The sequence below is a fragment of the Ambystoma mexicanum genome, chromosome 7p (assembly GCF_040938575.1).
Source record: "Ambystoma mexicanum isolate Mex_15411 chromosome 7p, UKY_AmexF1_1, whole genome shotgun sequence".
NCBI classification, from domain to species: domain Eukaryota; kingdom Metazoa; phylum Chordata; class Amphibia; order Caudata; family Ambystomatidae; genus Ambystoma; species Ambystoma mexicanum.
In genome coordinates, this window is record NC_090939.1 from 646,711,180 (window position 1) to 646,735,716 (window position 24,537).

Below are 24,537 nucleotides of genomic sequence, written 5' to 3' on the forward strand. Positions count from 1 at the left end.
ATGATCATCTCCCGTGTTGTATCCGGGAGATTGCCAGTTTTCCAATGCTTCAGTCCACATTGATAAAAGACGTGGAGCTAATGCATCCATGAATTCTCAATAGAACTGTGTGCCCAACCCATTCGAGCCCAGAGCCTTACCCCACAGAAAGCTGTTAATAGCTTATTTTATTTTGCTCAGTGTTATTGGCGTTTCTAGTGCATTGCAGGCTTCTCCCAATAGCAGCGTGGTAGGTATTTTCGCTAGATAGTCATCAATTTCGCAATCAGTAGCTATGCTTTGGGGGGAGTATAACTTTGCTGACCTCTTCCAGTTTAGTTACCGTCACCCCGTCCCGCCTGGTGATGCACGGAATATGTGTGTTGCCCTTCCCGTTATGCACCATGTGTGCCAGAAGCTTACCTGGTCTTTCCTTTTCTCCATGCTTGCGTGCGGCAGCTGGCTTATCAAAATAGCACAGTTCCCTATCTGCTGCCACCCGATATTCATCTAGTTGTGTTTTAATGTCTATGTTAACCTGCGGAGTTGGGCCATTCGCATATTCCGTCTGTAGTTTTAGGAATGATTCTTCCCGCCTCCTGAGGCCGCGCCTAATGTCTCGAAGCACCCCGAGTGCTGTGGACATATAGCGATGCCTTGTATGTAAACTTTGAACGCCTGCCATAAGATAGCCTGCTGTGACACCGACCCTTTGTTGTTCTCAAAGAAGTCTGCGACATGCTGTGATAAGCTTGTTCTAAACACGGAATCAAGCAGGGTCGCTGCCTTAAACCGCCATGGTGTTTTATGGGGGGGGTCCCCTCTGGGATATCTAACAGGAGGGCTACAGGGGAGTGATCCGACAGCGTTCTAGGCAGCATCGCGGCCTCCGACATCCAGCCCAGAGCCTTGTGAGAGACCAACCAAAGGTCTATCCTAAAATGCATGTCATGGACAGATGAATAGGAAGTGCAGGCCCTTTGTGTCCTGTGTAGCGACTACCAGGCATCTCTCAGGCCCAGGTCCGCACTATGGGTATGTATCGTACATGCTGTGTTTGTGAGAGTTCTGGGTGTGGTTGATGTTCAATCTAGGTCAGTGTCTAGTATGGTGTTGAAGTTACCACCACATATTACTTGAGCGATGGGGTACCTAGCACATTTCCGAAATACCTCTGCATAGAACTCAGGATCATCAATGTTGGGGCCATAGATGTTAATCAGTAGTATTTCAGCACTGCCCAACCTCCTGTGTACAATCACGTAAGTACTACAGGGGTCATTCTCTGTAGCGTAGTGACTGAACGCGAGAGACCTATGAATTAGAATCATGACCCCACGGGCCTGTGTGGAGTAGGAGGTGTAGAAACGGTGCTCCCCCATCCGGGTGCAAACTTACAAGCCTGATGGTCCAACAAGTGGGTCTCTTGCAGGAATAATATCCAGGCATGTTGCCTGTTTACATTTGCCAGCAATTTCTTCATCTTTACTGGCATGCAGAGACCCCTCACATTCCAGCTGAGCAGTTTTATCCTGATCACCTGTCAGCCATCGTCTCTCATACGTTCCAGTCTCGCCTCCATTATCCCATAGTTTTCCACTGTAGCAATGATAGGTTGCAGCCTGTGCATTTTTCCAACTTCCCTCAATGGTCCCCTCCCCCTCCCTCATAGTACCCCAAACTTCGGCTATGCTTTGCCCCATTACAACCCTTCCCCTCCCTTCAAATTCCCCTTTAACTAAATTGTGCACTCGCATGGGGGCGACCGCTGCATGGCTCAGTTCAATTCAGGAAAAATATGTACACCCCACCACTACAGAATTTCAATAGCTGCAACACTCTAAACTGTAGTGGTATTGTCAGAGTGGAGCATGGAAGCCCCCAAAGGTGGCTAGTTAGGTCTAGCAAACATTTTTGACCACAGCACATTGAGAGTACCAGATCTTCTCCCCTTCCTCCCTCCCCCCATGGGGGTTATTATTTGTTAGTGTCCAATGTGGGACCCTGGGTCGCTGTGTTACATTTTATCCGTTGAATTGCCAGCCCTGCCACAGTTTCCCTGTGTTGACGACAGAACCAGTGGAAAAGGGTGCGCCTGCACACAATTGCCGATTGATCACTCCGATTCCAACCTTGGCTGAGGTTCTCTGCCCTCCCCACAGTTGGTTGGTGCTCCCTCAGCGCCTGCTTGCCTCACCAAACATGGCATCTAAGGCAGGCCGTCACGTGAAAGAATAGAACCTCCACTGTTTCAATGCAACCGCTGGTGGAGACAGCTGGCGCGTGCGCAGTGTCGCCTGGTTTGACGTGTACCCGGCTGAGTGCGCACATGTTGAGCGGATATCTGTCTCCCTCTAACATTTGATTGTCAATAGCATCGAAACCGAGGTCTTGGCAGCAACATAATTACATTGGCAGCCAAAGCCTCACCCTGCCGGTTTGGGCTTACGGAGGTCTTCCCGGTTGGTCATCAAAGTGCGTCTCCGCAGCTCGGGCGCATGCGTAGTTCTTGCCTTCCTTCTCACCATATGGGCATATTGGTTATGCCGGCCCGGATCTGAGGGTGGAGAGAGCACGAGCCAAGGAGATCACATTCCGGGTACAGAACACGAGATAACACCACTGTCGATATGGGCAAGAAACAGAAAGGAAAGGGCGAAGACAGGTAACCGCCGCATTCAGTAGTTACATACAACCCAGCCAACCCGAGTGTTGCCCGCAGCCTCCTTGGCATAGTATAGAGGCTAATCAATGTATCCTCGCAATCCTTGAGCTAACCTCACCAACCCTGCGGGTGGTGCTGCACACCTGGTCTGGGCCAAATCTTATCGGTGCTTGCTTTGTTCTGGTGGCCTATTTATCTCTCACACTTAACTCAAGGAATGCCCACATGTCTCTGAAAAACTATAGGAACTCATGAGTAGTCCAGGTCAAACGGATTAGGTAGAAAACGACCTTTGTAATTGTATCTTGCGACCTCAGTCACAAGAGTCCCTGAAGTGACTCAAAATAATCACCCTGAAATGGGAAACTTTAACATTTAACATTGAATAGCGGTAACTCTGGAATACTGTAATTTGCCTTTTTTCCTTTCCATTTTTAATCTAAGAGTACACATGCCAGCCTTCTAAAAACAAGAGGACATGATTGCTGTCTCGCACGTGGAATTGGTCAACGTGAGAGCTCTGTTTTATTTACCATCATTTAAGACACGGATGTGCCGAAGGGAGCCCTGTGTTTCCTAGTGCAAGGGTGCATTGGTTGGGGCTGTGATATTGGAGGGTTGTAGTGTCCTGATGTTTGTTAGGAGGGTGTTCAATTGCCATGTGTGCGTAACCTAGTTGTAACAAGCGCAGGTGAGTGCAAAAGTTCAGTCAGTCTTCAGGACCTTGCGCTTGATAAAACCGATTCTTCTTTTTTAACCAGCAAAGGACCATGCAGCTGTGGTGGGAACCTTGGTAAAGTCACGCTTGGTCTATTGTAACACTCTGTTGTCAAGTATTCCAGTCACTCAAATCCAGAGATTGCAAGTAGCCCAAAATGCGGCTGTTAGACTTATTTGTGGGGTTTCTAAATCCTCTCCAATCTCAGACCTGCATCAGTCACCGTATTAGCTTGCAGTGAAGAAGAGCATTGATTTTTAAATTCTGTGTATGGTATTTAAATGTATCAGTCAGCTCCTAGCTATCTTGTGGATACAATGAAACCGTATACACCATTATGTCAGTTACATTCTTGTGATAAGCTGTTGTTGCAGGTCCCTCCTTCTGAATATGTCTTTAGGGGAGACCGAAGATTTGGGGTATATGGTCCAAAGTTGTGGAACAAGCTCCCAATAAAAATGTGAGCATTAAAATCGCTGCCTTTCGGAAAGCTCTGAAAATGGGAAACCTGGTAATGTAGCCAGTTAGTCTGGATATCAGTGCTGTGGAAATTGGTAGGACTTCTGTATGAGACAGCTGATCCCTTTATGTTCTAGATACGATCGAGTTCGTCAGGTGCGCATTATAAATGATTCAATTCAATAGTTGGTACATGTAGTGGGTGTTGGTGTGGGGAGCAAACAGTCTGTGGAGACCTTGATGGGCATTTGGGCATCCTCCTGGTGTGGCAGTGCCAATGTACTGTTAGTGTTGGACCTCTGGTGTGGTGATTGTGACAAGAAGTCCTGATGCACATTGGAAAGGATGGTGTTCCTAGTGGCTGACCGTGTGCAGCACTTTCTCATAAATTAGATTAGGAGAGAACGCACAGGAACAGACCTCGGTGGGTTCCAAGTTAATAGTGGAGTAAAATGCTCCAAGGGAAACTCCCCATGCAATTAACTGATTAGTTATATGAATTTGGTATTAGAATATGTCCCAAAATTGGTCCTAGGTGTTTAGTTTTTCAACAGAGCAATTGGATGCACATTGTCACACTCTACATTTTCGATTAGGAAGCTGTGGCTTGTTAGTGAAATTGTACAATTGCTGTCTGTAATGTGTGACTGTAAACGTAATTCAACATGCAGTTCTGCTTTAAAACTGCAATTTTTACAGTATACTGTGCATTGAAGAAACCTAGTAATTAAAATGATTCACCTTTGCCTGGCATGCATGTTTCATAGATATCCAGACGATAAGTGACCGTGCTGGAGGGCCTATATATACATCAGTGGTTGAAAGTGTCACATACATTATACATGCTTGATTTCTTCTTCCATAGTACATTTGTTAATGGGTGGAGGCGATGTCATCAGACCCCCACCTAACCGTCGGGTCTCTTTTGACCACCATTGCCACAAGAAGTGGGTGAAGGCGATGGTGGCGGCTAGAAAGGTAAATGTGTCCTCGCGGATGAGGCTCATCCAGTACAACATTTTGAACAGGGTATACTATTCGATGGACCGACTTCACAAAATGGGTAGAGCGGAGACTGTCGCTTACCTAAAATGTGACGTGGCTGCTGGGACCTTTTACCACCTGCTGTGGGAATGCAGACTGATTTCGGACTTTTGGGGTATTTTAATTTCCAACCTGTCAAAGATGGTTGGCAGATTTGTCCCCAAGCACCCCCAAAATGCTGCTCCTACATGCCAACAGTGACTATGAAGGATCCAGGTGGAAGAGCAGACTAATATCAGTAGCACAATGGTGGTCAGAAGAGATCTGGGGGGTCTGGTTACATGCCTCCGGTGACCAACTGGGAAGTTGGGACACTGCATGGATCTGATAGTATATCGGAATAGAGGGGTGCAGGGGAAAGGTTAAAAAATATGGGAGGACAGTGTAGCTAGAGGGAGAAATAAGAGCTGTTTGGGTGAAAGCTGGGTTGCAAGGTCCTACATGTCTGTTTCCTGTTTTTTTGTTGAAAGTATTTTTACTCCCTGTTTTATTTTTTTGCCTATTATTTGGGAGTAAAAAGTGGCCGATACCACCACCACACCCAGCTCTACAGATGAGGGTTATATTGCCTTAAAAGTCATGTTGTGGATGTAAGAGTTCCTTGAGATGTACCCCATAGTTCCTAGGAGTTGTGGGGGAGTGACTAACCAGGTTATCCTAATGGATTCCCTCCTGCTGATAGCCGGGGAGGGGTCTGATAAAGCCAAGCCCGCTGACAGGGGTGTCCCAGTCAGGAATTGGCTATGGGCAGAATGAGTGCTGGCAGTCACAAAAGGAGAGATGGACGGAAAGATCTTTCTCACTCATGCCATACTAGATTTACCTTGGGTGGAGAAGAGAGAATGTATGTTTCCCTTGTATGTAGTGAATTGGCAAATAAGCCACTGGAGTGCAGTATGAGATAATTAAATTGGAGGTTAAGTTGTCAAAGAACGCTTGGCAGTCTAGCTAGGTCAAAGGAGACATTTCCATTAAGAACAATAGTAGGTGGTCAACTGGAAGGGGCTGTTTTTTACCTTAAGAATTCAAAAGAAGTCTCCCTGGTTTTGTTCTCTTAAGGTACTACAGGAACCTCTTCCGGAGGCCAGTAGGCAGAATATCCCATCTGATTCTTATACACAGTGACATCTCTAATTTTCATTCTCCAATAAAAAATTCCACATAAAAAAATAATTCACTAGTATGGAGAATAATTGTTTGGCAGACCTAATAACTTGGATCTAGCAACTGTGGTATGAACAACGAGCACACGCTTGCATACCAAGTCTTCTGTACAGACTCCCTCAATGATGTTTTTTATTTACCACTGCAAGGAATGTGTACGATGACATGGTGGATCCAGAACAGACTGCAACATCTTTTAATGATTGTTTGTCTTTAAAAGTTCAACACGAAAAAGCACAGCCACCCATCCTTCCCCTTTTATTTATTTTTGGGTATGTTTTTTAAAAATGTATTGGATGTAAATAGTCTTTATAATGTAATCGACCTTCAGATCATATGTTTTGGCTTTTTGCCCGTTCACCTGTGTCACTCCACATAGGCTGCTCAGATCTCCATTATATAATTTCCGGTGGCGGTAAGGCATTTGTGTTTTTTCTTGATGAAATCCATAGTAATCTCTGTACACCCAGGTTTGAGGTTAAGGACTACTCTGAAGCACTCTTTTGTACAGATTTCTGCATAACATAAAAACAGTGCTTAACTAATTTTTTTAAGTCCTCTTAAAAACATTTCTGGATACCAGTATCTCCTCACTGGCATGTAGTGCGTGTGTTGCCTTGGTTACCCTGCATTCATAGAGAACAGTTTACATCCGGGTTGTCCAACTCCAGTCCGCGAGGGCCTGGAGCATGTTGGATTTATGTGGATGTATTAACATTCCAGATCATGCTCTGTCAAGAGATGCGTAATGAGAATGGAGCATGCGGCACACAGGTCTTGTTTATGCCAAGTTCATAGGAAGCAGGATGTTCTTACCTGTTTACGTAACAGTTCACAATGCCTTAAATGACATGCAAAAAGAATAGGCATGTCTTGCCACTTGCTAATATGATGTCTTCGCCTATGGTGGAAAATAAGGCAGCAAGGGTATTAGGTTTACAAATCAGGGCTCACAAAATCTTCTAACCCACTTACATTGGCAAGAAGTTTTTTATGAAGGGTGTCAGATTGTTTTACCTTTCATGTTTGCCTCCCACATCGTTATGTGGGCTGATTGCAGTTGTGGTCACTTCCGTATTGACGGAGTGACGTTGGTCTAGAGAGGAGGTCGGGGGACGTGCTGGCAGTTACTACCTGAGGAAAATAAAGAGCATTTTAGCGGCTCTGCTGGCTCCTGCGTATTATGTCCAATGACGGTTTTAAGGTCCGGGTAAAACCTTACATTTGGCGACGAGGGATTCGACGCCCACCCGTGCCAGTTAGAGGTCCGCGGTGTAGCGCGTTGGCGCACCTCGACCCCGCGGCATGGAACGGCACTGAGGACTGCTGTCGAGCGGCCTGGCGCCTCGGCACTCCTCGGGTGAGAGGACACTAGCCCAGCAACAGGGCCAGAGCCACGCAGATAGTGTTGGTGGCAGCCCTATCCCGCACTACAGCAGGCAATCCAAGTGGCCTGTGTAGTGAAAGTAAAGCCTCGCCACTGGGGTACGGCGGAGGTGCAGGGATTTCTGTCGTGTTGCAGCAGGACACTGACACGCGCGCCTAAAATCAGTCACAGGGGCTGAGGAAAGCCCTGTGTGTCGCATCACACATAGTGTCACGTTTGGCTTTGTTGGCCTCTCGGCAACCCAGGAAAGCATGCCAAGGCACAGAAAAGCTCGGTTGTGAGGGTTTATTTCAGCCAAATAGGTTTTTGCCAAAGGTATTTGGTGGCAATAAAGGAACTTTTGCTAAAACATAGGCCCTGGCAAAGGTGCCCTGTACAGCCCAGAGAGGTTTTATAGAAGTCAAAGAATGCCACACTCAGCGTGAAGCATCACGCCAATTAACAGAGGAGGCATAACAGTGCAGTTCAAGGGAGCTCACAAAACACCTGCACCAAGTCAAAAGGCGTGTTACTGGAAACACACGTTTGTTCTGGAACGAATTCCACATAGAAAGTTAAAATTTCAAACATTCGAAACCAGTCAGCATGTCAGAGCCTTCCAGCCCTGTGGCATCTTCATCAAGGCGTGCAGATACAACTGCTGGAGACGCACAAAAGATGCAAGGAGCTAGTAGTGCTTCACAAAACATGCCTATGCCAGGCCTGTTTGATGTCAGAGACACTTCTAATCTGGGGCCTAGATGGGTCATATGGCTACTCGATTTCAAATTTTATGCTGGCGCAATTGGCCCAATAGAAGATGCCAGACTTAAAAACACGTTGTTCATGGTGGTAGGTCCAGCTGTCAGAGACATAGCTGGTCAATTGTTGAATGTAGAAACCGTATCCTATGGAGAACTTCATGGCAAATTATCAGAATACTTTGCCCCCCACACCAACATAGACTATGAGCGTCATGTGTTTCACACTACGAGACAAGAAAATGGGGAATCATTGGACAGTTTTGTGATGCGCTTATGCATCAAGTTAAAATACTGTGAATTTCACAAGTATTCAAATGAAGAAGCGCTGAGATCACAGGTTATGGCAGGGTGCATGTCTCAACCTTTCAGAAAGCAATTGCTTCAAAAACAACAGTCATTAGAAGAAATTCTTGCATTAGCCCGGATGGAAGCGGCAGTAGAATCGCAGTTAGACAATCTAGGAAAAGTCACGATTCAACAGCCAACACCTAACACGGACACCATCAACAAATTGCATGCCGCCCCCACTCAAAGTGGAAAAAGGGCAGAAGCCACTTGGCTATCGCTGTGGATATGAATATCCACACATAGGTGAATGTCCTGCAATAGGACAACAATGCGCCGCTTGTGGTGGTATGGACCATTACCGAGTGGTCTGTAAGAATGCACCGGGACAAGGACCCAGTAGGCAGAGACCTCAAGAGCGAAGGAGAAGTTCACGTTTTAGCCCACCAGGTGGAAGAGGGGACGGAGAACAGACAATATCAAGACGGGAGGAGAGAACTAGAAGGAATTTATATGCACAAAATGATAAAAGACCATCAGATGGTTCCAGAAGGTCACAAAGAAGGTGGTTTGTCAGATACATCGAGATGCGCTCTCCATCCAGTAGTGAATCTCAGTCGTCAGAAGATGACCAAAGAAAAAGGTATGTGTGGGCTCTCAACAATGCCACGGCCACCCAGCACAGCCCCACAGTCACATTGCAAGTCAATAACACCCGATTAAAATTTCTTATAGACACTGGGGTGACAGTCAACATCATAAGCATACAACTCTCTCATTAGCCCACCAAAAATACTTAAAGCAACAGTTGACATCTACCCATACGGAGCGACGACCCTGCTACCCTGCAAAGGGACCATATCAGCATGGCGTGTGCACAAGGCTCATGCGGCGAAGATTCCTCTACACATATTGAAAACAGAAGCTAACAGTGGATGCATTTTAAGCTTCAAGACGGCAGTGGAAATGGGTTTGGTCCACATACTATATCAACTAATGGCTCACAAGTATTTCGCCAGGACGGATGCGATAGAAAAAACTTTTCCAAACCTCTTCAAAGGATTAGGAAAACGAAAACACAGGAAAGTACAGCTTCACATCAACCCAGAAGTTCCACCAGTTGCTCAACACTATCGTGGAATACCTGTGAACATTCAACAAGTGGAAGAAGAACTAGATAAGCTCATCAAACTCAATGTCATTGAGCCGGTTTCGGGACCCACACCTTGGGTATCTCCCATAAGTTCCAAAAAAGTCCCCGGATGGATCAATATGGTTGTGTGTTGATATGAGAAGAGCCAATGCAGCAATAGAATAGGAGAGGCACCAAGCACCCAGGATCACGGACATGATCCATCTTCTGCATGGAACACAAGTCTTTTCGAAGCTGGACCTCACAAAAGGGTACCATCAGATAGAACTAGCTCCTGAATCAAGTTACAGAACAACATTTGTAACTCACCTAGGGTTGTTCCAATACAAGAGACTCCGTTTCGGAATCTCTTCTGCTGCTGGAATCTTTCAGGAAGAGATTCACAGAGTCATTTGACACGTGCCCAACTGTTTAAATTATTCGGAGGATGTATTTGTCTTTGGTAAAAATCAGGAGGCACATGACACGGCCCTTCACAGAGTGTGTGAGGCACTGGAAAAAGAGGGTTTGACATTTAACAAAGCAAAATGTGAATTTGGAAAGTGTTCCTTACGTTTCTTTGGGGACATTTTTTTCCAACAAAGGGATGCGACCAGACCCTGACAAAGTGTTGGTTCTCAATTTAGCTCTCCAAAGACAATTACAGAATTGAGGTTGTTCCTTGGCTTAGCCAGTTATTGTTCTCATTATTGAAAAGGCTATGTCACTGTCAGCAATCCACTGCGCCTGCTAACGCGCAAAGATCAACCATATGTATGGTCTGAGGAATGCCAGAATGCATTTGAAACAATACGGAAGGCCATTGCAAAAGCTGAAAACATGGCCTATTTTGACACCAAAAGAGACACAGAAGTAATAGCTGGTGCAAGCCCTGTGGGACTGGGAGCCATACTAACGCAAAAGGACCCGGAAGCACCTACAAATGTATACATAGTAGCATATGCCAGCAGAGGTTTAACTCCCACAGAACAGGCTTATTCACAAGCGGGAAAAGAAAGTTTGGCAGTGGTATGGGCATGCGAGTACTTTAATTTATTCCTGTATGGGAAGGAGTTCACCATAACAGACCACCAAGCCCTGCTCACAATATATGGAGACCCAAAAGCAAGAATGCCCCCGAGGATAGCCAGGTGGGGTTTGCGCCTACATGATTACAAGTTTACCATTACACATCGCCCAGGAAAAGAAGATAATCCGGCAGACTATCTGTCTCGTCACCCGACGGGAACAGCGAGCCCCCAACTATCCATCGCAGATGAGTACCTTAACTATGCGTTTCATCACCTACAACCTTTGCCAGTGGGGTGGACCGATATTATCACACAATCAGAAATGGACCCGGCCCTCAGAATAGTTCGGCACTGCATACAAGAGGAAAGAAAAGCACACATGAGACAACAAGCAAAACAGGAACCGGAGGAGGTTCATGAGGACATCAAGTGGATTGGCCAAGTACGAGATGAACTCTCCATAGTTGACGAGAACGTTGTATTGAAAGGTTGCAAGTACTCATTCCAAAATCATTGCGAGCCAAAACGATACACCTGGCACATGAGTCACCGAGGAGTGGTTGCCACCAAGCGACTATTATGACAAAAATGTTGGTTCCCAAGGCTCGATGCCATGGTGGAAGAAATAGTGGGTAAATGCCCGACTTGTGCACAAGTAGCGCTACCACCACATCCAAACCCGCTCCAGATGTCTCCTTTACCTGGGCATGTGTGGGAAGAACTGGCTGTGGACTTCTTTGGACCACTAAGAGATGGCACATATGTTTTGGTATTAATAGACGAACATTCAAGATTCCCGGAAGCACAAATTGTTGACAGCACATCTGCATCAAGTGTCATTCCTGCCCTTGATCGCATGTTGTCCACATATGGAATCCCACGATTGATAAAGTCTGACAATGGAGCACCATTCATGAGCCAAGATTTTGAGAACTTCTCTAAATATATGGGCTTCCAACACAGGAAAATAATGCCCAGATGGCCTCAGGCAAATGGCATAGTCGAGCGATTTATGGCAAATGTTGAAAGAAGACTACAAATAGCTGCTATCCTAAACAAGCCATTTGAACAAGCTCTCTACCAATTCCTAAGGGACTATAGATATACGCCTCACAGCACGACGGGGATATGCCCTGCGGACCTGATGTTCTGAAGACCTGTCAAAACTTGTTTACCTGAAGACCCCAGTCCTGTCCATGCGACACCATTAGAACAGGAAGCTAGAGAAACAGATCAATCTGCGAAGACCAAGATGAAAGACCTGGCAGATTACAAAGGAGAGTGCAGGAGTCAACTATGGATCTTGGAGACCAGGTGTGGATGCGTCAAATGAAACAACGAAAGGAAGATGCCACTTTTGCAAAAGAACCACTGACCGTGACGCAGAAAAAAGGAACTATGATCACGGCACAGAGACTGGATCATTCATCGATGACCCGCAATGTTTCACATTTCAAACGAAGAATGACCACCTCGGAATGCACTCAAGATAGAGGTGAAGACAATGATGAAAGAAAATCACGGGATGAACCTTATTTAGGGGACAGTGAGGCCTCAGAAGAAGAGGACAACCGGATGCAATATGAAGAGACTGGTGGCACTCCTAGGAATGTGGGGCGACCACAAAGAAGTCGCATGAAACCTCAGACTTATTGAAGAGATGGAGTGAGAAAAAGACAAGGACCTTTAATGTTAAAAAGGGGGGAGATGTCAGATTGTTTTACCTTTCATGTTTGCCTCCCACATCGTTATGTGGGCTGATTGCAGTTGTGGTCACTTCCGTATTGACAGTGACGTTGGGCTAGGGAGGGGGTCAGGGGACGTGCTGGCAGTTACTGCCTGAGGAAAATAAAGAGCAGTTTAGCGGCTATTCTGGCTCCTGCGTATTATGTCCAATGACGGTTTTAAGGTCCGGGTAAAACCTTACAAAGGGCTACTAACATTTGCATGGTACTCAACTTTACTTGCTAGTATGGGGATGTTTGAAACTTTCATTTGACCTTGAGTCCAAACAAATCTGGTTTTCAGTAAATGGCAAATACGTTTCATTGTGCATGGCTAGACTCTGGGTGGCAGCAGTGCACCAAATATGAAGAGTGCTTATGGTCACATAAACCGTGTTTCGGAAAACGCGGGTAAATGTTTTTTTCCCGTTACCATGGAGCGCATTTCTCTTAGGTTGGGTATGTAAACTAATGAACTTGCCCCAAGTCTAGTGGGATTTTTAGGCCTGCAAATGAAATTAACGTCTCCTAGAAATACTTTGATTTAATAAGCACAAACTCTACTCCACCAAATAGAACAATTGCGTCCAACACAGCAGTAGAGGCTGACCTTTACATCACAAGGCACTATGTCCTATCCTGAAGTGGAACAATTGAGAAGCAGGTTTTCCCTGCCAAGGTGAGGGTGTTGAACTGTTGAAAGGCCCTAATGCCTCCCTTTTCAGCATGCTGAGAGGAGGTGTAGCAAGGCATTCACATAAACGGAAAGACCACACGATTATGTTGCTTACTTACTTATCCTCTCGTGGATTCTGGGCAGTATCTAGGCACTGAAGAGGAGGGTACAAGAACCGAGGTGTTTTTATGTTGTTCGTTTCCCCTTAAACATAATATTTGTACTGTAGTCACCACCATAGTGGTCTAACCACGCCAGGTCTTGTTTGGATATCCATTGATATCCAAAGAGTCCACATTTGTACACAGGGCAAACTCGGGAATAGTAATTTGGCCCTGCCCACCCAGAAGGCCAGATGTGGCTTGTACTAGAAAAGACTGTGTGAAAGGTGACGTAGTAGGCCAAACAAAATGGTAAGAGCGGTTGTAAATAATCACATCTAACAATACTTTACTATACACATGCTCCCCCATTTGACACACAGGCCTCACATTTGATTTTTAGAAAATGATTTCCTGTAGATTTATTTATCATTCTCTGCACACCAAGTTTCTTCAAAAGAAAACGGATCAACCTGAAGTGATCAGCAAGGGCCCACAAGTTACCCATCATAATTTTTAATTCGAATTCCCGCAGACCCTCTTTTTCTTTGAGAGGAAGCTATACACTGCCCACTTTTACTGAGGGTAGTTAAAAACTCAGAACCTTCTTTACTTTGCCATATTGCCCCTGCCACATGAGTTTCCAAGGATAAGGAAGAGAATGCCATGCCCTCTTTTCCATTGTACATTATTGGGTTTGACATAAATGAAAGAACAATGATGATTTAAAGGATTTGGCTTTAGTACAAATGGAGCATAGAGTGGGAGATTTTGTTCCCGGAGAACCTGCCCTGCAGCGTGGGTTAATCTACCCCAGCAATTGGCCACCGATCTTTGTGAGTAAGGCCAGGGCCATCTGCATTTTTAGAAGGTTCGTTGGGGGCTGAATGCAGGAAACCTGGTTTCAGTACAATCACAGATGTGATTTCTGACTCATTTGCCTGTGTACGTTCTTTTTCCACTGCATTAGTGAGTGGAAAAAGAAGCATGGGAAAATCCAACCCACCTGAACCCTATTCGTGCAGTGCCACATGCTCTGTTCCGCACTGCATTCCCTCCACTGCTCCACGCGTTCTTTACTGGTCTTGCTCTATGTATCATTGTGGAAAGTGGGCCCTAGAATGGAAATGACCTTCCTGAGCTGTAGTTTTGGTAGTCCATTTGGTTGTGGGTCGTCTTGGTCGCAAGATCACAGGTTAGTGTTTGAGGCATAGCCTATACCTCATTTGCGTGGTAAAGAAAGGGGGGAGGGGTTTAATCTGGATATCTTGCTCTTGTTAGTTTCAAGAAATTGATTTTCCACGCAGTTTGATGCGTTTTAGCGTTTGTTTTTAGGTACACCCTTATTTAAGGTACATTCGGGGGTCTTATGTCCCCATGTGGTCAGCCGACACGTGTTTCGACCTGTAGGTCCTTCTCAAGGCTATGGATTGTGGTCCGGCATCCCCTGGGGGGTCCTGGTAGAAGTATGGAATGGTCCTGTAGATACAGTGGCTCCTGTTGGGCCCTGAAGGTCTGGTCTAGCTCGGTTCGAGTCTGGTGGTTTGTGACCAATGTTTTGCTCTATGTATCAACTGCTACAAAAGGGATTGTCAGTCTTTTCTCCCTGTGCCTACTTACCCACTGTATATTTCCCATCTCTGTATCACTCTCCTTCCTCGCAGTGTGTTTCACTGTGCTGCATGCATCTTTGTTAACTGCTGAATTTGTAGACTCTCATTCTGCAAGCCTTTCACCTCTACCAACAACATAAGTTCAAATCTCATGGTTTTGGGAATGGGGGGACATTTGATTACTTTTGTAAGGAGTTTGACTAGTCCTTTTCACCGTCTCAGCCATTCTAAGATGCCCCAATGTCAGGGTGCCTGTTGTTACGACTACATAAGTTGTTGGCGATGGCGGTTCTCTTTTAGGTTGAAGGCATTTCCAAAGTGGCAACCAGCAGAACGTACAAGCTATGCGACTGAAAAATAATAAACTAGTTTTGTGGTCGAGTGAAATTGTTAGGCTCTAGGTAAGTGGAGTCCTGTTGGTGACATTTTACAGATCTTAAATTGATGGGAGTCTTTGGGCTGCACCCAGACTGGTTTTCAGTCTTTGCAGATCTTTCAGTGAGTGTCGAGTTATATTCATGTGACATTAAACTTCATGCATTTGATCGTGGTTATATTGGGTTGTAAAATGGTCCCTGCATGGCTGCGTTTTAGATTCATGGATAATATGTAGTTTAGTGCAAGTTCTGAAGACAGCCTGGGCTTTTTCTTCAGTATGCTTAATGCAGTAGTTTAAAAATTATTCTGAAAACTGAGAGCCTTTTATTGAATATCTTAGCAGCTGGGCTAGTGTGATCTAACTTCTTTTTTTAATTTCTTTTTTAAGAATCTTTATTTGTGGTCGGTATTCACTAGACAAACGTTGTAGCATACAAGCAAGGTTCATGTAATAAAACATGTTAGAAGTCTTAGTTCACACTCATTTTTTGTTATGTCATCAACACAACCGCCCCCCCCCCCCCCTCCCTATCCATACCAAACCAGGTAAATCAGTGGTGGCAACAAAGTATCTCGCGTTTATCATCAAACTTTCTATCAAAGGCTATCTCTCCTGTCTGTGCCATTAGCCCCCATTTCCCCCATTTTAAAGGACCGAAACATTCTGCAACAAAGCTGGCTTGAAATGGTTCTGTTCACTGGCCGATATATTTTTGTGAAATGGGAACCATACTTCAAGGAATTTTTGATATGTGCCATTGGGCAATGCTCACACCTACTCTATCGCCATGACGCCCCACGTTCTTACCCACCACATAGCTAAATTTGGGTCCGCTCTGTTTTCCAACCATGGGCTATAGTAATCCTTTCTGCCGTCAACATATGAGTAATAAGAGTGGCGCAGGCCCCACTTGCAGCATTTAAACCCTCTGCCACTGCCCGTAGTATCACCACCGTCCGATTGAGGTAGTCGAATCCCCAATATGTCCTTCATGTGGCTCAGTATTTATTTCTAGTAAAGTTGGGCCTTTGGGCAAGCCCACCACATGTGGCCCAAGTTCCCTTCCTGCCCACAGTTGCGCCAACACAGGGGAGAAATTCCAGGTTTATAGAGTGTAATCTATGTGGGGTAATGTACCACTGGAAGCATATCTTATATGCTGATTCTTTGATGGGTGTGAAATTGGAGCTCTTAAGCGCTCACTGCCAAATCTGGCCCCATTCCTCCTCTGTTATGGTGGTCCCCAGATCTTGCTCCCATTTAGACATGTTTGGTAGGATATCCCCTGGTGTAGTCTTATCCAACAAGCGATACGGTCTCAACGCCTCTCATCGTTAGTTCTAAGCCAATGGGCTCCATAGTAGCTGCCTCCCTGACCATCCTATTCGTGGTCCAATGTCTGATCTGGACGAAGTGGAATCGTTCTCGTTCATTAACAGAAATTTCGCTTTACAGTCCTCAAACTGCAGCAGAACCCCTGCCTAGTAAGTCCCATGGGGTTAAGGTTGTTTGCCCTGCCCAGTTGGCCCAAAAATTAAGAGATCTGCCTGGCGAGAAGTCCGTATAATGCCCCATTGGTGTGAATGGGCCCAATCCAAAGTTGGTTTTGTGTCCTGCTGGGGGCTATCCCAGTATGTGAGGGAACGCTTCGCGGTTTCGAGCAATAGGCCTACCACCCACTTGCCGCAGGAATCCTACAAACCTTAGTGGAATATCCGTGGGACCTTGCTCCAATGTGCCCCAACCCATTTGAAGCTCCGCTGAAGACCATTGTAACCTACGGGCTAACTGTGCTGCCAGGAAGTGTTGCGCAATCTCAGGAACCCCCAAGCACCCCAACCCCAGAGGCCGGAAAAGGACCCTCCTAGGCACTCAGCACCCGCCCCACCCCCACACCCAGACGAAATGCAGGATTTCCCCTTGTAGGTTTTAGATCCTTTGGATTGGGATTCGGATCAGAAGAGAGCTCGCTGTATAGAAGAACCGTCGGAGTAAGGTCATCCTAATGGCTGTTAGGTGGGAGAACCAGGAATGCTCTTGCTTATCCCACCTCTTTAGGTCATCTAGGAGGGCTTTCAAGAGGGCCGGAATACTGGCTGCGTACAGGCCATCATAGGTCAGTCAACTTTACCCCTAAATATTCTATATCCTCTACCCAGATCGGGGGGGAATCTCCTGCTCCAACTATCCACCAGCGGTGGGTCTTCCCGTGACACTGAGCACTTTTATGTGGAAACCAGATGCCTCTGCAAACTCCTCCGGGAGCCTCATAACCCTCGGGAGTCAAACTGCAGTGTCTCTGAGGAATAGTGGGACATCTTCTTGATATAGTGCAAGTTTATGTGAATCCCCTTTGATTGTGATCCCCCTAGATTTCTGGTTTGGCAAATATCGTCAGTGACAATGGGCATTTCTTTACTGGAATTGGGGTCGAACCACGCGTGAAAAAATCGGCCCACATCAAAACTTCTCTAGTGTTAGCTTTGGGAAATTCCAATCCAAGCTGTAGAACACTCTGGTCGCCATTTAGGGTCTCAATTTGTTTTTTAACCAATTTTATTTTCAATTGGGGCAAAGCGGATATAACAAACAGTTTACATTTTGAAATATGAATACAATATTGGAACACTATTCTGGAACTGATGTTGATAGTTGCCTCCACTTTTAACTGCTACCCTCTCTACCCTACAGTTTGTACACTGATTCCTTGATTGCCGTACATTTGGACAGCTTGTGCGCTCTCGACCAGATCATGCCCCATTCTTCTTCTGTAATTGTTTCCCCCATGTCGTTTGCCCAGTTCTCCTTATATGGGAGCTTATCTGCTGTTTATGCATTATCCTATAGTCTAGTCTAATCCCTTTCGTAGTTGTACCCTCCTGCATTGTTAGCTCCCACGGGGTCCTCGCTCCTGCCCTTTTCACCGATTGGATGGGAGATCCAGTGTCGGAGTTGCATGTATGTATATCTTTGATTTTCCCCTATTCCAAATTTATTTTTGCAGTCTATAAAGGACATAGGGGCTCCGCCCTGGTACATATCTCTTGGGGATAGTGTTTCCGTCCCCCTGCACACCTCCCAGAATTGCCGCTGGAGGCCTGGTGTAAAGTCTGCATTGTGTGCCAGGAAGGAAAGCGGGACAGACCCAGCCGCATTTTCTTTGTACACCTTGCTTGAGGGTCTCACTTTTTTCCCAACTGGGTGATCGTTTTTGGCTCTTTGCTTCTTTAATTTAGCTGCGAGAAAGCGGTTAGCTCCTGCACCTCCCGTTCCAACCCCACCCTTAGAAGCTCCTTTTCCCTCATGAAGGCAGCTGCCTGAGCGATAAGCTCTCTCCTTATAACCGCATTGCCGACATCCCAGACTGTACTTCAGTCCACCTCCCCATTATCGTTTCCTGAAAATAGTTTCTCATAACCATTTCCATATCCGATCCCTTGGAGAGATCCCTTAGAAGCAAGTCATTTTCAGCCTCCATGGTCTACATGCCCTAATGTGGGAGTGGGGGTACCAAGGGTTCCGCCCTGGTGGATGACCGGAGCATGGTCAGATAGGGGGAGATATCTATCCCCAGATCTGTCACCTGCTGTATAAAGGCATCCAACGCTATGTTGATTAATTCGAATCCTCTATGCACGGCAGAATAGTGTGTGTATGTCCGGACCCGGGGGTGAAGAAAAATGCCATGTTTCAATGAGGTGCAACTCCCTAAGAAAGCGTACAAATGCTTGCCTGTTCGTACCATCATTAGGGGTGGGCAGAAGCGTTTTATCCAAGGAAGCATCGATAACCGAATTAAAATTCCCCACTACCAACACGCCACTCTTTTAACTTGCCCAGCAGATATGCCAAAAACTGGTTCTGCTTCTCATTTGGTGCATATACCGCTATCAAGGTGACCAGCTGGCCTAGTAATTTACCTCCCTCCCCCAGACCAAGTAACGACTCTCTGGATCTTTATACTGAAATGGCTTGCTGAAGTCTGTATCCTTTGCAAACAAGATTGCAACCCCCCTCTTTTTGGTGCCACTAGATGCAAAGTACTGTTTGGGGAACTCTTTGTGTCTCATACAGGCCTCGTCCTTTGGGAGCAAATGTCTCTTGCAGCCAGACCAGCAGGCGCAACTCCATTAAGCATCTCAGGATTGAACGTCTCTTGATGAGCAAGTTTATGCCCTGAACAGAATTGTATATCTGCCGCCATTGTCCATTAGCAATCCTTCATGTCCCCAACAAAAAAAAGACTGAATACCCCCTCCCCCGCCAAACAACCCCTGCCATAAGTACAGTCAGGACTCATGTGTACCACCACCATATCATAAACTGTACTCAGACAAAATAACCACTTCAAACTTTTGTAAATCATCATAATGACCGTTGTTTGTTTCCATTTACCGGACTATACCTCACCACCGTGTAACGTGGGATTATGTGCCAGTGTTAAGGATAATGAGTCTGAGAAGACAATTTGGCTCAGATCAGGTGACTATTAGCAACACAACAGTAAGAGACTACAAATGTTTGTTGAACAAAAAGCACACGCTTACACATAATGCAGGAGCACACATGCATAACCTGCTGCTGGGCTATAATGAAAGGCGAGGAACAGGAAATGGTAGCTTCCTCTTTCCAGCAGAAGAAACCCAACCAAAAGTGGCAGCTTTCTGTCGTAAACGACACACAAGAGATGCTTTTTCTTTTTTTTACACCAGTTAGATCTGATCAGACAGGAAGCACCAATAGACACCTAATACATGCACACAGTTAAGAGTGTGTGAAAGCAAGTGTCGCTCTTTACCTCTTCAGAAGCTCAGTTACTATAATGGAGTTTGAAGTTGTGTAGGAGCAAATGACACGCTTTGCTCATTCCCCGAGCAGAAGCCCAGTCACCCCAAGGGAGACAACCAGTGGTCACAGACAGCACCTATTTTCTTAAGTTTAATCATAGTTTTTTTTTTTAAATTTGTAAAGCGCCAAACTGCCCTCGGGCATCGTGACGCTGTTAAGAAGGCTTACTTAGTTACATAAGTGCATTGGGAGGCATGCATGCATGCATGCATGCATGCATGTTGCTTTAAACAATTCCAGTAAGTGCTTAACAGTGGTTACATGGGTTGGTGGGCAAGTACATGGTGCCAGCTACATCTTACACGGCGGCAGCTACATAAAGTTGCGAGGTCAGCATCGGTAAGCAAGAGCATGGTGCCAGCCACATGTTGCATGGTGGCAGTTACAAACAGTTGGGCGGTCATAATTAATATACGTATACAGCAGGTGCCAACCAAAGGTTGCAAGGCGGCAGCAACACATATATGCGTGGTCGGGTCAATGGGTAAATGCATGGTGCCTGGCACATAATACAGAGGAGACAAGCTGCACATGGGTGCATGGTTAGTGCCAACTTAGAATAGCATGGGGCCAGTTCCTTATTGGGTGGTGGCAGGTGCATACTAGTACATAGGTTTCAATCAACTGGCACTAACGTGGAGCAGATGTCAAGGTATGGCGGGCAGTTACAGACATTTACTGCGGTGGGGTAGAGGGGATGCAAAGACGATTAAAGGGGGGGTTGGTGGGGGAAGTATAGACCTCCATGGGGGCAGCGGCAGGGTGGGGGTGAAAGGCAGACATACAGCAGGGGGTGGGGTGGAGGGCAGATATACAGGGGGTTGGGGGTGGAGGGCAGACATGCAGATGGCAGCGGAGGGGTAGAGGGCAGGCATGCGGATGGCAGCGGGGGGGTGGGGGTGGAGGTCCGACATACAGGTGGCAGCGGAGGGGTTGGCGGTGGAGGGCAGACATGGGAAAGTAGTATGTGCAAGCAAAGCAAAGCAAAGCAACGCTCTTAAGCGCTAGGTTTTCATATGGCAGGATATGACGCTCAAGTCTGACCACTTATTGACATATTAAAGGCGAGCAAAATGGGCAGAGGGGAGGCAAGGCAATCAGCAGAACTCAAGCACTGGGGACTGGTAAGAGATTGAGCATCACAGGTCCCAGAGCAGAGAAAGACGCATGCCCAACTGACAGGAAGCCATGGTCGATTCGTATGCAGCACAGCTTGTCCTAAAGCGTGAGTTTAAATGTGGAAGTCTTGCTGTGTGCAGGTTGAGACTAAAGGCGTTTGGTATGTTACACATTGGTATGTTATACCATAGCCTAGATCAACATAACATAAATCCCATGTCACTCACAGTTGCTAAACTAGAATGATTACATGTTCTTTTCTCTTAATGTAAACCATGCTCTTAGCTTACACCACAGTTCTTCTCGTATGTATGGTGATGTGATATGTCATAGTTGCTTTTGTTATAGCGTGTGCAATGCAAATCAAATTAGAGCTTGTATGAAATGGCTGAGATATAAAAAATATATTAACCTGCTATCCTCAGCGTCCGCTGCAAATATTTTGAGTAATGCTTCATAATGGTGTTTTTCTGTGTCCAAAAGAACTTCACAAAATATCCTGGCTGTATGTTTGTTAATTGTGCTAAGGGGCGCACACACTCAGGAAGACTGTCCCAAGCGCTAGGCCAAACTCCTGGGGCACCCATTTTCATAAATATGACTTCTGTTTTCATGTCCACTTTCCCTCCACAGCCAATTAAGGTAGAGGGAAGAGGGCAGAAATCAAGCTTGACCAACAGGCAATCAAGTCACCAGCACCCTTCCCGTTCCCTCCCTTGCAGGTAATCTTCTAATCTGAAAAGCCCCTCAAATGTAGTCTTAACTCCACATATTGCTGGTGGTGTCATGGCCAATAGGTGAGTCGACCTCCCAAGGCCTACCCAAGATGTGTGACCCCTCAAAGATACCCTATCCAACCTTGTTCAGTGTTAGTCGGGTCGGGGCTGCGCTCCGGCCTCCCTTACTCCTTCCTTTCGGATGCAGATGGCCCATCTCCCACTTCTGCCTCTTAGAAAGTGGTCTTGCGGACACATCATCCTCTGGATCCCCCTCCAGATCCTTAGGACTTGGCTCTCCGTCCCCCTCCATCAAATTGGTAGCCTCCTCTTCCTTGGAGATGGTGCATAATTGACCTTTCCACTTAAAGCGCAAGCCAAACGGAAACGTCCACCGATATCGTATGTCCGTGGACATTAGCCAGCCAGTAACACTGCAAAGTCGTTTCCGCCTCAGCCGTGTTGCCTGAGCCAGATCCTGATAGTGTTAGCGAAACGCCTTGAAACCGGACCGGCTATTTCGTGCAGTCCACATGATATCCTCCTTCACCTGATATAGATGGACTCAAGTCAGGACATTGGGAGTCAAATTCTTTCTCAGCTGGTATGAAGAATACACACAGTGGGTTTGATCCAGGACAATCTCTTGCTCGACTGAAGAGTCTAGCAAATGTTGATGCAGTGCTACTACGTGTTCCTACGGGTCCGAATCCTGTATTGACTTGGGGATCCCATGAATGCGTATATCATTCCTCCGGGATCTATTTTGTGCGTCTTCCTGCTTAGTAAGGACCTGCTTCATCTGCTGTTCCAAGGAGCCAATTCACTCTATCTCTTCCTGTTCGTGCCCCTGCTCACTTATTGCGGTTTCTACTTCATCCACCCTTCTCTCCACCGCAAAGGTCCGCTATAGCTTTGGTAAGGTTGGCAGCACTGTCTTTCTTACTTGTTTGTAGCTCGATACCTTGTGCTTTCTTGAATAGATGCAACGTCTACAAACTTGATTAATACAGTGTGGTTTATTTAGTTTCTAGGTGGTCAGCCGACACCTGTTTCGACCCCTCTGGGTCCTTCTCAAGGCTGACTTAAATACATTTGGTTGCATTGGTGGGTTGGTGTTACATAGTGAAGGTGATAATTCTGAACATGATTATAACACATTTGTTTAGATATACATGATAATTATTTAGGTGTTTAGCATTTTCGTTTAACAGCATGAGAGCAGAGTGACATTGCATAATTGAGCATGCTGAAGGGAAGGAAGAATTGGTCAAGAGTTATCTTGGCTGTAGTGTAACATAGGTTACTGTATTAGTACATGAAAGCCTCATTGAGGCGGTCAAAACAGTGTTTGTTGCAATGCACCTTACGGAAGGTGTGTTGGGCTTGAGGCCAGGTCATTGGACTGTGGCCTGTAGGTATTTGCGGCGGCCTGGGTAGACTGAGGTCTGTGAAGAAAGCAGGTTGACTAGGTTCAGATCCTCGTTGCTGCAAGATTGAAAGGGCTGGTGCCTGTTGTGCTCGGGCAAATTATGTGGCGTTGAGCCAGTGAGGAGAGGCCTGCTGGTTAGGAGCAGTCTTCTAGGCATCTAAGGGGTTTCTGCCTGCATTCTCTGTGGGACGGTGGGAGAGTGGGTGGGTATGTGATGGAGAACAAGAGCATCAACACTATTTATTATACACAAAGACAAGCTCTGTCTGGGTTCCCAAGCTAACCGGCACTGCATCAGTCATTGCCCCACTCGCCACCCCCTTCCTATAACGCTTGGAAATGACAACCTTGCATCCAGAACGAAGTCCACTGGAGACCTCACCATAACCAACGCCCCACCATCATAAGAAGGAACTCACTCTTGGAACTGCACGCATAGGCTAACCCCCATCCAACACCCATCACACCAACAATTGCACCACCACCCACAACATTCTATGAGCACTCATTAATGCCAGATCTCTACCTGTAAATGCTCATGACATTGCAGACACCATAACCTCACTAAATCTAGACTTCCTAGCCATAACCGAATATTGGCTTCCCGCCGCAGCTAGCCCAGTCGTATCCATCACTGTGCCCGATAGTTTACTCTGCCTACAGAAGGGACAGACCTACAGCCAAAGGTGAAGGAGTTGCCTTTATTGCTAAAACTTCCTTGAACATGAGAGACACCTATCACTCCTTTTACCTCTAGAGGACATCTCTCAGTGAAGATGTCGCTGACTGCTACCGCCACTCGGAATCTCCACCTCATATAAATAGACAACCTGAGCCCATACTCGCCTTCGAGAACAATGTAACACAAATACTATCTTCCAATGCCAAACCAAAATCTCAAACCATTATAATGGGTGATTTCAACTTGGGCCTCAGCGACCCACTGGATAAAAATGCCCCAGCCATTGCGAACACTATGACAGCTCTCTGGCTCTCACACAGGATCCACAATCCTACACATGTGAAAGCCGCACTCTGGATTGGCTTGCTGATATCAACTGCAAATCAACTATCTCATTGAATGAGCCCTGTCCTTGGTCAGAACATCATCTTTTAATATTCAAGATTGATACCTTGACCTGCCGGACCACTACACCTGCACAAGTACCTGCTGCCCCATCCAGAAATAATCGTAATGTAACAGCCAATAACATACTGCCGTTACTGAAACCCATCCTAGAAACACAACACAAGGATAATCCAGACTGGACTATAATGACCAAACACTACAATGACACCATACTGGTAGCCAGTGACCAACT

The 24,537-nt window shown here is 46.1% G+C and overlaps 1 protein-coding gene across 1 annotated transcript in view; it reads left to right on the forward strand.

The window, feature by feature from the left end:
- Positions 1 to 2,244: 2,244 nt before the first annotated feature.
- EIF5B (eukaryotic translation initiation factor 5B) overlaps positions 2,245 to 24,537 on the forward strand; it is a 1,211,079-nt gene continuing 1,188,786 nt past the window's right edge. The window contains exon 1 of the mRNA XM_069636688.1: positions 2,245 to 2,644. Coding sequence (XP_069492789.1) covers positions 2,610 to 2,644 — 35 coding nt within the window. The 5' untranslated portion in view covers positions 2,245 to 2,609. The remainder of the gene's footprint in view (positions 2,645 to 24,537) is intronic.